At 32.6% G+C, this 14093-nt stretch overlaps 1 protein-coding gene across 1 annotated transcript; it reads right to left on the bottom strand.

Annotated features, from left to right (window-relative positions):
• Window positions 1–217: 217 nt before the first annotated feature.
• LOC115696296 (uncharacterized) lies at window positions 218–1966 on the bottom strand. The gene is made up of 4 exons (XM_030623204.1): window positions 1375–1966; window positions 771–1267; window positions 457–532; window positions 218–276 (listed from the first exon to the last, which is right to left on the bottom strand). Exons 1-4 carry the CDS (start codon window positions 1964–1966, stop codon window positions 218–220), a joined length of 1224 nt encoding a protein of 407 aa, XP_030479064.1.
• Between the last annotated feature and the right edge of the window lie 12127 nt (window positions 1967–14093).

Below are 14093 nucleotides of genomic sequence, written 5' to 3'. Positions count from 1 at the left end.
CTAAAAACGACTAAAGGAAATAAATTAATTTAAATATTATTATTATTATTATTATTTTTGATCAATCAATCATGTACTTCATTACTCCAAAAACTCATTTACAACCTATTGGCCCCTTCAAAGGAAGACCCAAATTTTATCTATACAATACAATGTGATTACAACTCTTCCTTGTGTATTATATATTACATTCACAGCTGCAACTATATAAAAAAAATCAGTCAGCTTCAGCTTCTATAGAACCAGTCGGCCTCAAACTAAACCAGACGGCAGCAGCTGAAAAAGAAAAGAAATCAGCTGCTATAGGAGAGCAAACCAGTCGGCATCAGCTGTTTTGTGCTTCTTTGGCCAATTACACAACACTCTATTCTTTACATCTTCCTTTATAGCATGGACTACAACATCTTGTGCTATTCTCCTTGAATTCCATAGCAAATCATTGCGATTTTTTCAAACATGGTACACCAGAGCAGCCACTGCAGTAGTGATTACTGCCTTTCGAAACCTGCTCATTTTCGCTCTTTCCAGCCACCTGCACAATCTGCTCAAGTCTATTGTTTCAACTCTCCATCCTAGCCAAGCTTTAACTTAAGAGAGACAAATAGTAGAGAAAGGACAAGAGAAGAAAAGGTGCGATGATCCATACAGAACAAGAAATAGTCTTCTCCAATGATGTTATGTTTGAACAACCTTTCTCTAGTTTTAAGTCTATCTTGGATTGTAATCCACAAGCAAAAGCTATGCCTAGGGATGTTGAGTCTATTCCATACCTCATGACTCCAATTCACTTTACTTTGTGAGGGGCAAAGAGATTTGTAGCCATTTGATATACTGTATTTGGTGCTTATGAATTGCTGAATGTCCATAACACCTTTGATTTGTGTTTTAATCGAGTTCAATTTCCTCCAATACCAGCTAGCCTGAGGTGGAGCTTGATAAGTCCACCAATCCTCTCCTTTAATGTATACACAGTGTATCCATTTAATCCACATGTTATCTTCTTTGTTTGCAAATGCCCATACATATTTTGTCATTGCAGTAATGTTCCATTCTGCTATTCTTTTCAAACCGATCCCTCCAGCTGCTTTTGGTTGGCACACATGGTCCCAAGCAATTGGACCCGACCCTTGTGAAACCTGATTTCCTTTCCATAAGTATGCTCGACAGATGGCTTCAATATCCCTTATAGTTCGCTTTGGAAGCACTATAACTTGGCTCCAATATGAATGAATTGACATGAGAACTGAGTTAACCAGAACTACTCTCCCTGCCAAAGACAAGTTTCTAGTACTCCATATTTTAATTCTGGTTGTCATCTTATCTACTAGAACCTTACATTCCTTTCCTGAAATTCGTTTCGCACAAATAGGATACCTAAGTATTTGAAAGGTACCTCTTTTTTGGTGAAACCCGAGCAATCAAGAATGTGTTGCATTTCAGAGTCCTCCATGCCACAGCAGTATATTGCAGATTTATTAGGATTCGAATGCAGCCCAGATGAACATGAAAACAATTTAAGCCCCTGTAACATATAGTAAATACTCTTATAATCGCCAAGACAAAATAGTATAACATCATCTGCAAACATCAGGTGATTCAGTTTGAGTTCAGCACATCTATCATGGAACTTGAACTCTTGTTTAGCTCCAATCTTCATCATTATTCTTGAAAGATATTCCATACCAAGAACAAAAAGCAGAGGTGACATTGGATCTCCATGTCTTAATCCCCGTTTCCCTTCAAAATATCCATGTAAAGAACCATTGAACATAAGTAAAAACCTGGGAGTTCGAACACATATCATGATCAGCTTGATAAATTTCGCAGGGAACTGAAATGCATAAAGAATTTCTTCCAAAAAGTCCCAATCAAGAGTATCATACGCCTTCTGAAGATCAAGTTTAATCATACAGCTAGCCTTGGCATTTGTCCTTCCATAGTGTCTGATCAAATCCTGGCAAATCATGATGTTATGGGCAATAAACCTCCCAAAAATGAATCCACCTTGGTTTTGCGCAATCAGATCAGAAAGTATTGCTTTCAACCTTGAACAAATAAGTTTAGTGGCGGTTTTATAAATGACATTACAGCATGCAATAAGACAGAAGTCACTTACTGTATTAGGGCACTTACATTTAGGAATAAGTGTTAAAACAATAGTATTTTATATCACATATTTTATACCACTTACTGTATTATTATTATTATTATTATTATTATTATTATTATTATTATTATTATTATTATTATTATTATTATTATTATTTTATTATTTTATATCACATATTTTTGGTGTGTTATTTAATTTAAAACATAATATATAAGACAATATATTAAATTTTAAATTTTAAGACATGGTGACTATCTATATCAATTTGTTTTACAAATTATCTAGGCTCTTTAATCCTCTTAAAATGGTGACTATCTATATTTTATATACTAATTTAATTTAGATGGTTTAATCACAAATAATTTCTTTTTCTTTTTTTTTTTTTTTTTGTTCACTACCTTCATATTAGAAATAACTCTTTCATCTATATATTTTGTATTAGTCTTGAATTTGAATTGGATACTCATTATAAGAGTTTCTTAAATTTACTTTTGATACTATGTTGAAATGTGAAACCGTAATTTAAAAAGAATAATAAAAAATATAGTGAAAAATATAAGTTTCCATCTCATACTAGTTAATTAAAATGAAATAGTTCATATAACTTTAAAGATAATGTACAATTTCCAAACATAAAAACACAAATAAATAAAAGATAGGCCTATATATAAATAATATATATATAGGGTAAGATTATGGTAGGACCTAGCAAAAGTTTCCTACCGATAGGGTATTTTTTTTAACCATTATTTTTAGATCATGTGATTATTATGATATCAGATGTATACTTTTACGATAAGACTGCTTGTATACAATTAAAACTTTATACATTATAATAATATATATATATATAATGATATATTTATTTTAAAAAATAAAATAATATTAATAATTTATGAAAAATTATTAATTTTTAATTTAAATGTTATTATTTTTTTAAAATTTAGTTTAATTTTTTTATATAGGTATATATTTTCAAAAAATAATTTTAGTTACTAACTTTGCTATTAATATAATATTTATCAATATAAAATATCAAACTTTATTTTTCTCTCCTAATTGAAGGCTATGCTCAATTTTTATTCTCCCTTTCTCTCTCTTCTATTGTCTCTTAATCTCTCTCTTTCTCTCTCTAAGGCAACAATTACTTTACACCATATTTTAAAAAATTAAGTAAAGTGGATTGAAACCCCGTGAAGACAATAAAAATAAGTAAGTTTAAATCTTTTCAAACTCCATTTAATTATTTTAATTTTGTTATTTGAGTTTTTAGAATTTATTTACTGAATGTGTATCACATTATTATAGTTATTTAAGACATTCTGCAAAATTTTAAGAAATTTAGAAAAGTTTAATACACCGAAAACATGGTTTAAATAGTGTGTTGCGCGAGTGACTATTTTATTTTATACGCGTATAAAAGAGACTGTTTGAATATTACGTACCTTTTATATTGTAAATTATTCTGAATTTCTCAAAATTTTGTAAGATATCTTAAATAGTTATACATACACGAATATGAAAAAAAGTTAGACTAAATTATTCTGGATACCGAAACAAGAAGAGGGTATATCAATACATCTATTTTAAGGGAGTGCATTGTAGAATCACCCAATATCATATATTTCTAGAGTTTAATTCAAGATTATAATTAGCAATTACAAATATAAAATACCAATGTAAAATAGATAAATGGATTATTTTCGTATAATATTTTATATTAGACTTTAATTTAATTATTTGTGACATAAATATTGAAAATTTAATTATGGGTTACACATTATTTTTGATAGTAATAATAGTAGTTAAGTTATATTTCTAAACTTCTGTTGGTACTTGGCTATAAAATGTTAAATCATTATCCACATGTCATTTTTTTATTAGTATATTTAAATTAATTTTTAAATGAAAAATATAAATTTAATAACTTGAACTAATCAAGGACTGTGACGTGGCTATTAACTTGACACTTAATGGTCAGGTATTTATAGAAATTTTAGAAATATAACTTAAGTATTATTATTATTAAAATTAAACTTAAATATTTATGCAACAAATTACTCATTTTATAAATGGTAAAAGTATAACGATTTTACGGAATTTTAAATATTTTTACAATTTTTTTAATTTTATTTACAGAAAATACGATTTTTTTTTATGTTATATACGTAAAAAAATATAATTTTGTTTATAAAAAATAGCGTGTTATATACTTATTAAGAGAAGCTAAAATTCAAATATCAACCCCACTTGTACAGTTCCTGCGCCAATGTCTAAGGCGTATGCTTGCTGAGTCCTTAAGTGACTCAATCAATTAAACAATATATAAAGATTGATTTCAGCGGAAAAAAAAAATGTATAAAGTTTCAAATAAATAATCCTCTACACTTTTTCAACAAAAGTTATATACATCTTTTTTTTTCTAATTACAGATTAGTTAAAAAAACTACTTTATAGCATAAGTACAATATACTATGTCCTACGCTAGAAATACACTATATATTAATGTGTAAGTATTTTTCATGTGGTTGAATTAAAACCAATGCCATGGACTTGAAATTAAGTGGTGTACACGTATACTATGACTACTTTCCAATGAAAAATAAAAAAGAAAAAAAAAATATAGACTATATATATAGTTAAATGAATTAGAGCATGAAGAAAAATAATTGTAATAATGATTCGATCAGTTTGTGTGGTCCATTTGGCAGACAATTGTAGGAACAGAACACAGAGATGACCATTTTGTGAGCACATTTTTCCATCTTATGCTTCACTTCCAACCTTTATTTTCCACACTTTAATTATATTATATCAATTAGCTAACTAGGTGGATATATGTGTTACGGAACCTTATAGTTTTTGATATATATATATTGAAAATTCTAAAGTCTATAGTTTTTTAATATTGAAATATATACATAATATACATATATATACTTGCAGATAACGATCAAAATATGATATAACTAAGTTGAAAAACAATAATTTGGCATGACATGGATTGTGACAAAATAGGTATATATATATATATCGTATGATTTGGTAAAAGATTTTGGCAGTATATACGTACATACATATGTCATGTTTGACATGCACAATATAAATAGACATATACTGGCCTCTTCTTCTTGTGTCATGGTAAAAATTGTCTTTATTAACATCCAACCTATTACAATCTCTTCAACGGATTAAAAAAGGTTTGATCCTTTAAAAGTTAGTTATTGTAAGTAGTGTCTATCTATGTGATAAGGTTTTTAGGGTGGTTATTGATTACCTAAGTAAAAGAGATTAAGATATCAAATTTCTATAACTGACACCTAATTTCTGATAAAGATGAATCCAAAAAATAAATCAAAATGAGATTAAGTTTGTAGAATTATTAATAAAAAGAAATTATACTTTTTAAAAAGTATATGCATATAATTTATAGAGGAGTTACTTTAATTTTATCTAATTAATTGTAGATAAATAATTTTAGATCTTTAATTTATTTTTTAGAAATTACTGATTAAATTATTTTAAATTTTTTGTTAAATAACAAATAAAATCCGATTAAAATAGAACATAATAATACAATAAAATGGAGGTATTATAATCAAATTGGTTATATTTTTTGCACACATTTATGTTAGAAAATGACTTTAAGTTAGTTATATTTAGTCATATTTAGAAAATTTTGATTGATTGTGCTCAAAAATATAAAAGACCCAATTAGTAAATTTTACAAATGTAGAGTTTAAAATAATATTTACTCATATTATTATTACATTTTATAGTAGTTTCTTTTTGTATTTTTTATAAAAATGCATATAGTAACTCACATAGTAAAGCAAGTAACGGAGTAACTTAAATTACAACCAAAATTCATATAACAACTCACATAAAAATTATTAGAGCAATTCAAACCGTAAATTTAAAACAAAAAGTTAAAAAATAGTATATAAAATAATTTTTCTATAATTAAAACAGTTATAGTAAACAATAAATATAAAATTAATGTATAATATAAATTATTGTATATAAGTTATAAATATTTATATATGTTGTATAAATATATATATATGAGTGGGGAAGGAGAATAGTTGACGTGAGGCAGTTGCCTCACCATGGCTAAAGTAGCTCCATCAATGGTCCGGAGATCATCAAAAGGACGGAAAGAATAAGGAAGAAATTTGTACCAAGTGATTTTTCTTATTTAAAGAAAAAAATAAAAAATAAACACAAATAAATATATATAAATAATACTATTATTTATAGATTGTGAGTTGCAATTGCATGATATTTATATATACGAACTTGATAAGTGCTGTAGCTCTAGCTGCGCCTAACAAAACAATAATATATGGATCAGTCGACATTAAAATTTATTATGTTAATAACTTAATTTATACTAATTTAGCACATTAATTATATAATATTTGTTATAACTCAAATTTGTGATTATTATTGGTGTCGTGATCAGTTAGTCTATTCGTAATAATGTAATTATTTAATTAATACAGTTGCGTTGTTTGTAGTGGTAAGGACACTTGAAATATTAGATATATAGCTACCTAGCTAGCTAGGTTGCACGAATGTTAATTCTAACTGGTTAATCAATTAAGTTTGATCCTTATATATATATATATATATATATATATATATATATATAAATATATCACGCAGATGCACAATATATATTTATGAGCATTACTATTAGGCACTAGTGGTACCTAACACTTTCTCGATATGTTATGTTGCGATTGGCTAGCGGTACTGTCTAAAAGCTATTATATTAAATTATATAAGACTCGATACTTAGTTGGACCAATAGCGATATTGACACATAAGAGGGTACTATACATCACTGGTACCTTTTAGCATTTCTCTATATTTATATAGCTTTGTAAAGGACCACTATTAATATTGAGATGACATTAACAAAAGATTGAGCTACTTTCGAACCACACAGATATGATATTATATGCGTATATTTAGTAATAGAACTACTCAATTAATGGACAACACTATCTTTTAAACGTAAAATATAGTATTGTAAGAACTACTACTAACATCTATTATCATTAAATTAACATTGAAAATAAAAGAATTAAAAATTTGCGTTTGAACTAGAATTACAAATCCAAAACCCACAACCACTTTAGAGTCACTTTAGATATTGGAGATGAACCAAATATTTGAGCATAGGTCAACTCTATATCCTCATAGTCAAAAGTTCTGTCACATTGACATTAAACTCACCCATAACTCCCACATCCCAAGAGATACAAACCACTCCTTCACCATTACAAATAACCCTTCCCCAAGTCCCACAAATCTCCTTCCCGCCACCACTGATGCGTTAGTCAACATGGAAAACCCACCCACACCACCGATAGCGTCCACCTACCCGTCTGTCCCAAATCCCCATTGTGCCCACCGCACTTCAATACTACCCTTCTATGCTCCAACAACTCTTTTAGATGGTTTTCAGCTAGCTTTGAAATAATATCAAGTCTTGATTGTACACCACCGAACAAGACAAAGTTCCTATAAAACCATAACCACCAAAGCACCATACTAACCTTTTCGAAAATCTCCTAGGAGAGCTCCTTAAACAAAAGAATTGATACAACAGAAATTCGAATAAATCCACTTAGTAATCACAACAAAAAATTAAAAATAAAACCACTCAGGCCCTAACGGGATTCCTCGCCTAAAACTTGCAATAAATCGATTCTCAATTCTCATACAAGAGAAATTAAAACAAACTAAAGCTAAGTTGTCACTTACCCCTAAGCTCATCAGCTCAAGCCAAAGTTTATAAAAGGGGGTTCCAAACTTTTTCCAAGAAAATTGAATCGTTCTGAGCCAGAGTTGTAGAGTGTAGAGATAGAAGCAGTGTTTCAGAGGTAGGTCGTAGCATGCCTCCCTAATGCATATGGTTACATTTTTTGGAGATGTCCCCAACTACCCCCAAGTGACTGAAGGGTGTAGGTCTTGAGTCACTTGTTGTGTTTTCTCAAGCTAAGTTAACACCTTATATGCATGTAATGTTATCAGCTTATTACCTTGTCAAAAAATATTACCTTGGTCAAATGACCTACAAGTCTTTTCCAAAATACTAAAGATGAAATTAAATGCTGAACTCCTAACTATTGATAGTATTTTCAGAGGTGATCAACATTCCAAGCTCTTGGGATTTGGAATCTGGGATCCATCCATTTGATTGAGGCAATAAGTTCTGACGCATACTTCATCTTAAATTTCGTAAGGTCCCTCCTAGTTGGGGCCCAACACCCCCACTCTGGGATCTTGTGATGCGGGGAAGACTCGTCTTAGTACCGAGTCTCCAACCATGAACTTTCTGTCAATCACCTTTGAGTTGAAGTATTTAATTGGCCACCTTCCTCAATTTGGTACGATGTTAGGCGCATTTGAGACTCTTCCCTAAGTTCTTCGATAAAGTCAAGAGACTCTTGAAGAAAGGATTAGTTGGTGGTCAGATCATAAGTGGTCCTTCTGTGAGTTGCATAATGTGTTCCACTGGGAGCATGACCTCGCATCCGTAAACCATTGAGAAGGGTGAATGTCTTGTAGATGTCCATGTCGTAGTTAAATGGGCCCACAATACTCATGGAAATTCCTCTTGCCAACTGTTCTTGCAAACATGTAATTTCTTCTTGAGAGTAGTCTTGAGGATTTTTATTACAACCTCTACTTGTCCATAGGCCCGAGGTCTTGCCACGGCAGAAAAACTAAGAAATCCCATGCTTTTCGCAAAACTCCGTAAAGTAATCAGTATCGAACTATTTCTCGTTATTCGAGACTATTTTGTGGGGCAATTTGTACCGGCAAATGATATTCTTAATCACAAAGTCTAAGGCCTTATTTGCAGTGATTGAGTTCATTGGCTCAGCCTCTTTCCACTAAGTGAAATAGTCTACAGCTACTATGGCATACTTGACCCCACCTTTCCCAGTTGGAAGGGATCCGATAAGGTCAATCCCACACACTACAAATTGCCACAGACTAGTCATCAAAGTGATTTTCATTTGGTGGAGATCTAGGGATATTTATAAATCTCTGGCAGGCATCGCACTTCTAGACATAATCTGGGCATTCCATTTCCATAGTGGGCCAAAAATATCCGTGTCTTAGTATCTTTTTAGATAAGTTGTTACCCCCAGTGTGGTCTCCACAAAATCCTTCATGAATACCTTGCATTATTGCTTGGGCTTCAGCTTCAGCCACACACCAGAGGTAAGACATGGATAATCCTCTATGATATAACCTGTCGCTAATCATAACATATCGCGGGACTTGATACTACAACTTTTTGGAAGCAGCTATATCATGTGGTAGCTCTCCGAATGTTAAATACTTGACCAAGGGATCCATCCAATTTGGTCCTTGATTGATCGTCTGGACGTCTGGCTTGGCCGTGATACTAGGCTCCAAGAGATAGTCGAAGGGGACTACCCCTAGTTCTTTCATTTCTTTGTCGGATGCCAGCTTGGCCAAGCAGCCAACTTGGGCATTCGTTTCCCTTAGTATCTGTTCAATTTTACACCCCTTGAATTCTTGGAATAGTTCCCAAACAGTTGAGACATAGGAAGCCATACGTTCTCCGCGAGCCTGATATTCACCTTTTACTTGATTGACTATCAGCTTGGAGTTGCTGAATATTTCAATGTGTGTGGCGCCCAGCACCTCGGAAAGTCTCAACCTAGCTAGTAAGGCTTCATACTCTACTTCATTGTTAGACGCGTTGAGCATGAACTGTAATGCACTTTAGAGCCTTAAGCCTTTTGGGGATATCAGTATGACTCCGGCTGACCCGTTCTCATTGGCAGCACCATCCACGTATACTTTCCAAACAGGCAAGGTTACTTTTACAGCGATAGAATCCTCATTAGTCTCGTTGCATTCCATAATAAAGATTGTTATGGCTTGTCCTTTGATTGAGACGTGAGGAACATAATGAATGTTAAACTGAGTTAACTCCATGGCCCATTTGAGGAGTCAATCAGAGGATTCAGGGTTCTGAAGTACTTACCAGAGTGGGTGGTTAGTGTACACTTTGATGCCATAAGCTTGGGAGTATGGTCCCAACTTTTGAGAGGCAATGAGTAGGCAGTAATCCAATTTATCAATTTGTGGGTATCATATCTCGGCTCCCACCATCCTTTTGTTGATGTAGTAAACATGGTGTTAGAATTTTTCTTCCTCCCGAACCAAGGCTGCGTTTATTGTGTGTTTTGAAACTGTCAAGTACAAATATAAATCTTCACCCTCGACTAACTTAGATAAATTTAGAGCTTTAGACATGTGCTCTTTAAGGCTTATAAATGTAGTTTCACATTCATCTGTCCATTCAAATTTTTGACACTTTCTTAGATTGTTGAAAAACGGGACGCACTTTTTGGCTGACTTGGATATGAAGTGACTCAGGGTTGTCACTTTCCCCGTGAGGCTTTGTACATCTTTGTGCTTCGTTGGAGATGGTATACCCAGCAAAGCTTGTATCTTTTTAGAATTGGCCTCTATCCCTCGCTGACTGACAATGAATCCCAAAAACTTTTTAGATTTCACCCTAAAAGTACACTTTTCGGGTTCAGCTTCATCCCGTATTTTTGCACTACTGTAAAACACTCCTTGAGGTTAGTTTCATGATTCTTGGCGGTCTTGGATTCAACCAACATGTTGTCTACATAGACCTCCATGTTGTGACCCAGAAAGTTTCGAAACATTTAGTTTACTACTCGTTGGTATGTTGCTCCAGCATTCTTTAGATCAAATGGCATGACCAAGTAGCAATATACCCTTTTGTCAATGTAAAAACTTATGTATTCCTCTACGATATGCATTTTGATCTGGTTGTACCCAGAATAGGCATCCATGACAGATAACAACTTGTGGTTAGATGTCGCATCAACCATCTGGTTAATTCTAGGTAGAGGGATGCAATTCTTAGGACACGCTTTGTTCAAACCAGTGAAGTCTATGAAAATTCTCCAGGTCCTATTGGGCTTTAGGACAAGGACTGGGTTTTCTAACCATGTCGAGTAATATACATCCTAGATGAAAATGTTTGCTAACATCTTCACCACTCCTTTCTTTGAAGCTTCTACCTTTAAGGGGTCTAAGGAACGTCTTTTCTGTTGCACGGTTGGCATTTCTGGATTCATATGCAATACATGAAAATTTTCATTTGGGTCAATGCCTATCATATCCTCGTGAAACCAGGTAAAGATGTCCAGAGATTCCCTGAGAGTGCCTCCGATCTCCTCCCTAACTTTGGTGTCAAGGTTTCTTCCTATGTGAATGACTTTGGTTGGATACTGATTGGAAATTTTAATTTCTTCTGTTTCTTCCATGGGCTCCGATACCTTCTTTGTCCCCACAGGCGGATCCAGCTTATCCTCTTCATATTGTTGGTCACCATCCTTTCCATAATCGAATACCAAAACTGATAGATTTGTAGCTACAATGTAGCACTTTTTGGCATCGGCTTGGTTTCCACAGACAGTTCTCACTCCTTCGGACTGGGTTGGAAACTTGAGACATAAGGGTCAGATCGAGGTCACGACCCAAATTTCACCAAGTTCAATCGTCCCAAGATGGCATTATATGAGTTGGGCAATCAATAACGATGAAAGTACAATACTTGAAGGTGCTTTGTAGGGTGTCTGGACACAACGTGATGAGTAATCGAATTTTCCCCATTAGGATCAAGGAATCTTTGTTGAATCCCGTAAGTCGTGAACCACTGGGGGACATGTCCTAATTTGTGAGGTCTATGGCTAGGAATGCATCTTTGAATAGTATGTTTGTTAAACTCCCATTATTTATCAAGATGTGGGCCACTATTTTGTTTGTCGTGGGCACTTCAATGACCAGAGGATCGTGATGGGAAGTGCACTCATTTGGCGTCTTCTTAGGTAAAGGTGATGGGTTGATCCATGAGCCTTGGCCTTTGGGCAAGTAGTTGGGTAACTTTCCATACTTCTTCACAATTATCCAACTCTTGTGCAAGCCATGTCAACTCATTACGGGTCGTTCCTTCGACGTGGGGTCCTCTGGATATTTTTGCCACTCTCCCATTAGGTCGAGGGGGATGTCTGGGTGGTACGCCTAGTTGCACCGGGGTTTTGTGCTGGCAAGGGTATTTGAGCTCTAAGAGCTTAAGGTATACCTCTCTGAGGTATTTGACCCCCAGTGTGTCTTTCTTGCATACGTGGAAACTGTTGGGATTTATGCCCTAAAAGCAAGTAATTAATTGAAAATATTTTAGAGAATATATGGCATACAATTATAAGAGTATAATTATAAAATATCAAAAAATTCCTTATTCATATGGGGAAGGTATAATCTTGTAAGGATATACAAGAGAATTAAAATTATACGATATGAATAGAATAAGTTGGTAGTGTATTAAAGTAATGGGAATATTTAATATGGAATTGCTAAGTACAGTTTTCTATACACTATACTTCTAGTGTGTGTGATCATGACTCGGATCACATATGTAGATGGACATGTAGTAAAGGTACTGTGTATAATTTGATTATGCGTGACTAGACCAATGTGTAATAAACATCTTTCATTAATATGTCGTTTAACATGAAAGAGTTATTCATATCACAGTGATGATCATTAGTAGATCAGCCTGAATTCTGAGTATACATGAGCTTTTATTTGTGCTCATTGAGTTCTTTGATTCACTTGTTAAAGTTGCTCAGAGAAGATGATTCTTTCAACATCTATTTTGGGAACTTAATAACATGAGTGGCTGTGAACATGTTATACAATAGTGGAACCAAGCTTTCCTAACGGATCGAATATTAGTTTTCTTATAGTGTTAATTCTGGAAGTACTAACAGTTGGATCTAAATCTATAATAAGTTATAGATTAACTGTTCAAATTGAACTAATGGTACATAAGAAAGGAAGAGATAATTAGAAGGGTAAAATAGTTTTTTGGTCAACTTTAATAATGAACTAATGATTGGAGGGCAAATTGCTTATACTGATTATATCAATAGACTACAATTAAGAATTATGTAAATATAATTCTATATTGTCCAAGAGTGTATTTCTATATTTATAGTAGAGTAAATTATAGAATGAATAAACCGGATTATTTTATTAATGAGATTGATAATAATCAAGGATTATTGGAGCTTCGAAATATAGGTCCATGGTCCCCGAGTCACCTTTATACAACACTGTACTGTGGAAAGTTTTATTTAATAAATGAATTACAAGTGAAAATTAATTTCTATGTCAAATAAATTTTTAAGGGCAAGATACTAATTTGTGAAATTATTATTTTGATTAATTATGACAATTGTGAATTGTATAACTAATAGTATTTAATTATTTAGTTTTATTAGATAAAATTATATTAATTAGTCAAATATAATATTATTATTAAATAATATTAAAGAGAGAAATATATTATTTTAGAGAAAATAATATTTATTTTAATTCTTGTAAAATAAGAAATTAATGATAATTAATCAATTAATATTTCTTGGCAGAATAAATAACAAATCTTAAATATGGCAAAATTGAGAAAACTAAGCTAGTCATAAAACACAAAAAATTGTCAAAACAATCCAAAAAGAGACCAATCAGGAATGTTCCAATTAAATTGTCCACAATTAAAAAAAATGTTGCTTAGAGAGTGTAGGGAGCATTGCTATTAGACACCAGTGGTGCCTAGCATCTCTTGACATGTCTTGCGATTAGCTAGCGATACTCTCTAAAAGTTATTACATTAAATTATATGAGACCTGATACTTAATTGGACCAATAGCGATATTGACACATAGAAGGTTGTAGGCACCACTGGTACCTTTTAGCATTTCTCGGCGGGTCAGAAAGATGCTTAGCCAAGGCATACTTGAATTCAGCTAGCCCCACTTAAGTCTGCTAGGGGCCAGATCACTCCCTCAAGTCATGATAAGCACAATTTCTGATAGGCTAATTTGGA

Source organism: Cannabis sativa, chromosome 7 (assembly GCF_029168945.1).
Source record: "Cannabis sativa cultivar Pink pepper isolate KNU-18-1 chromosome 7, ASM2916894v1, whole genome shotgun sequence".
In the NCBI taxonomy this organism is placed as follows: Eukaryota; Viridiplantae; Streptophyta; class Magnoliopsida; order Rosales; family Cannabaceae; genus Cannabis; species Cannabis sativa.
The sequence above is the reverse complement of the archived record's forward strand: the minus strand, read 5'-3'. Positions and strand labels throughout refer to the sequence as shown.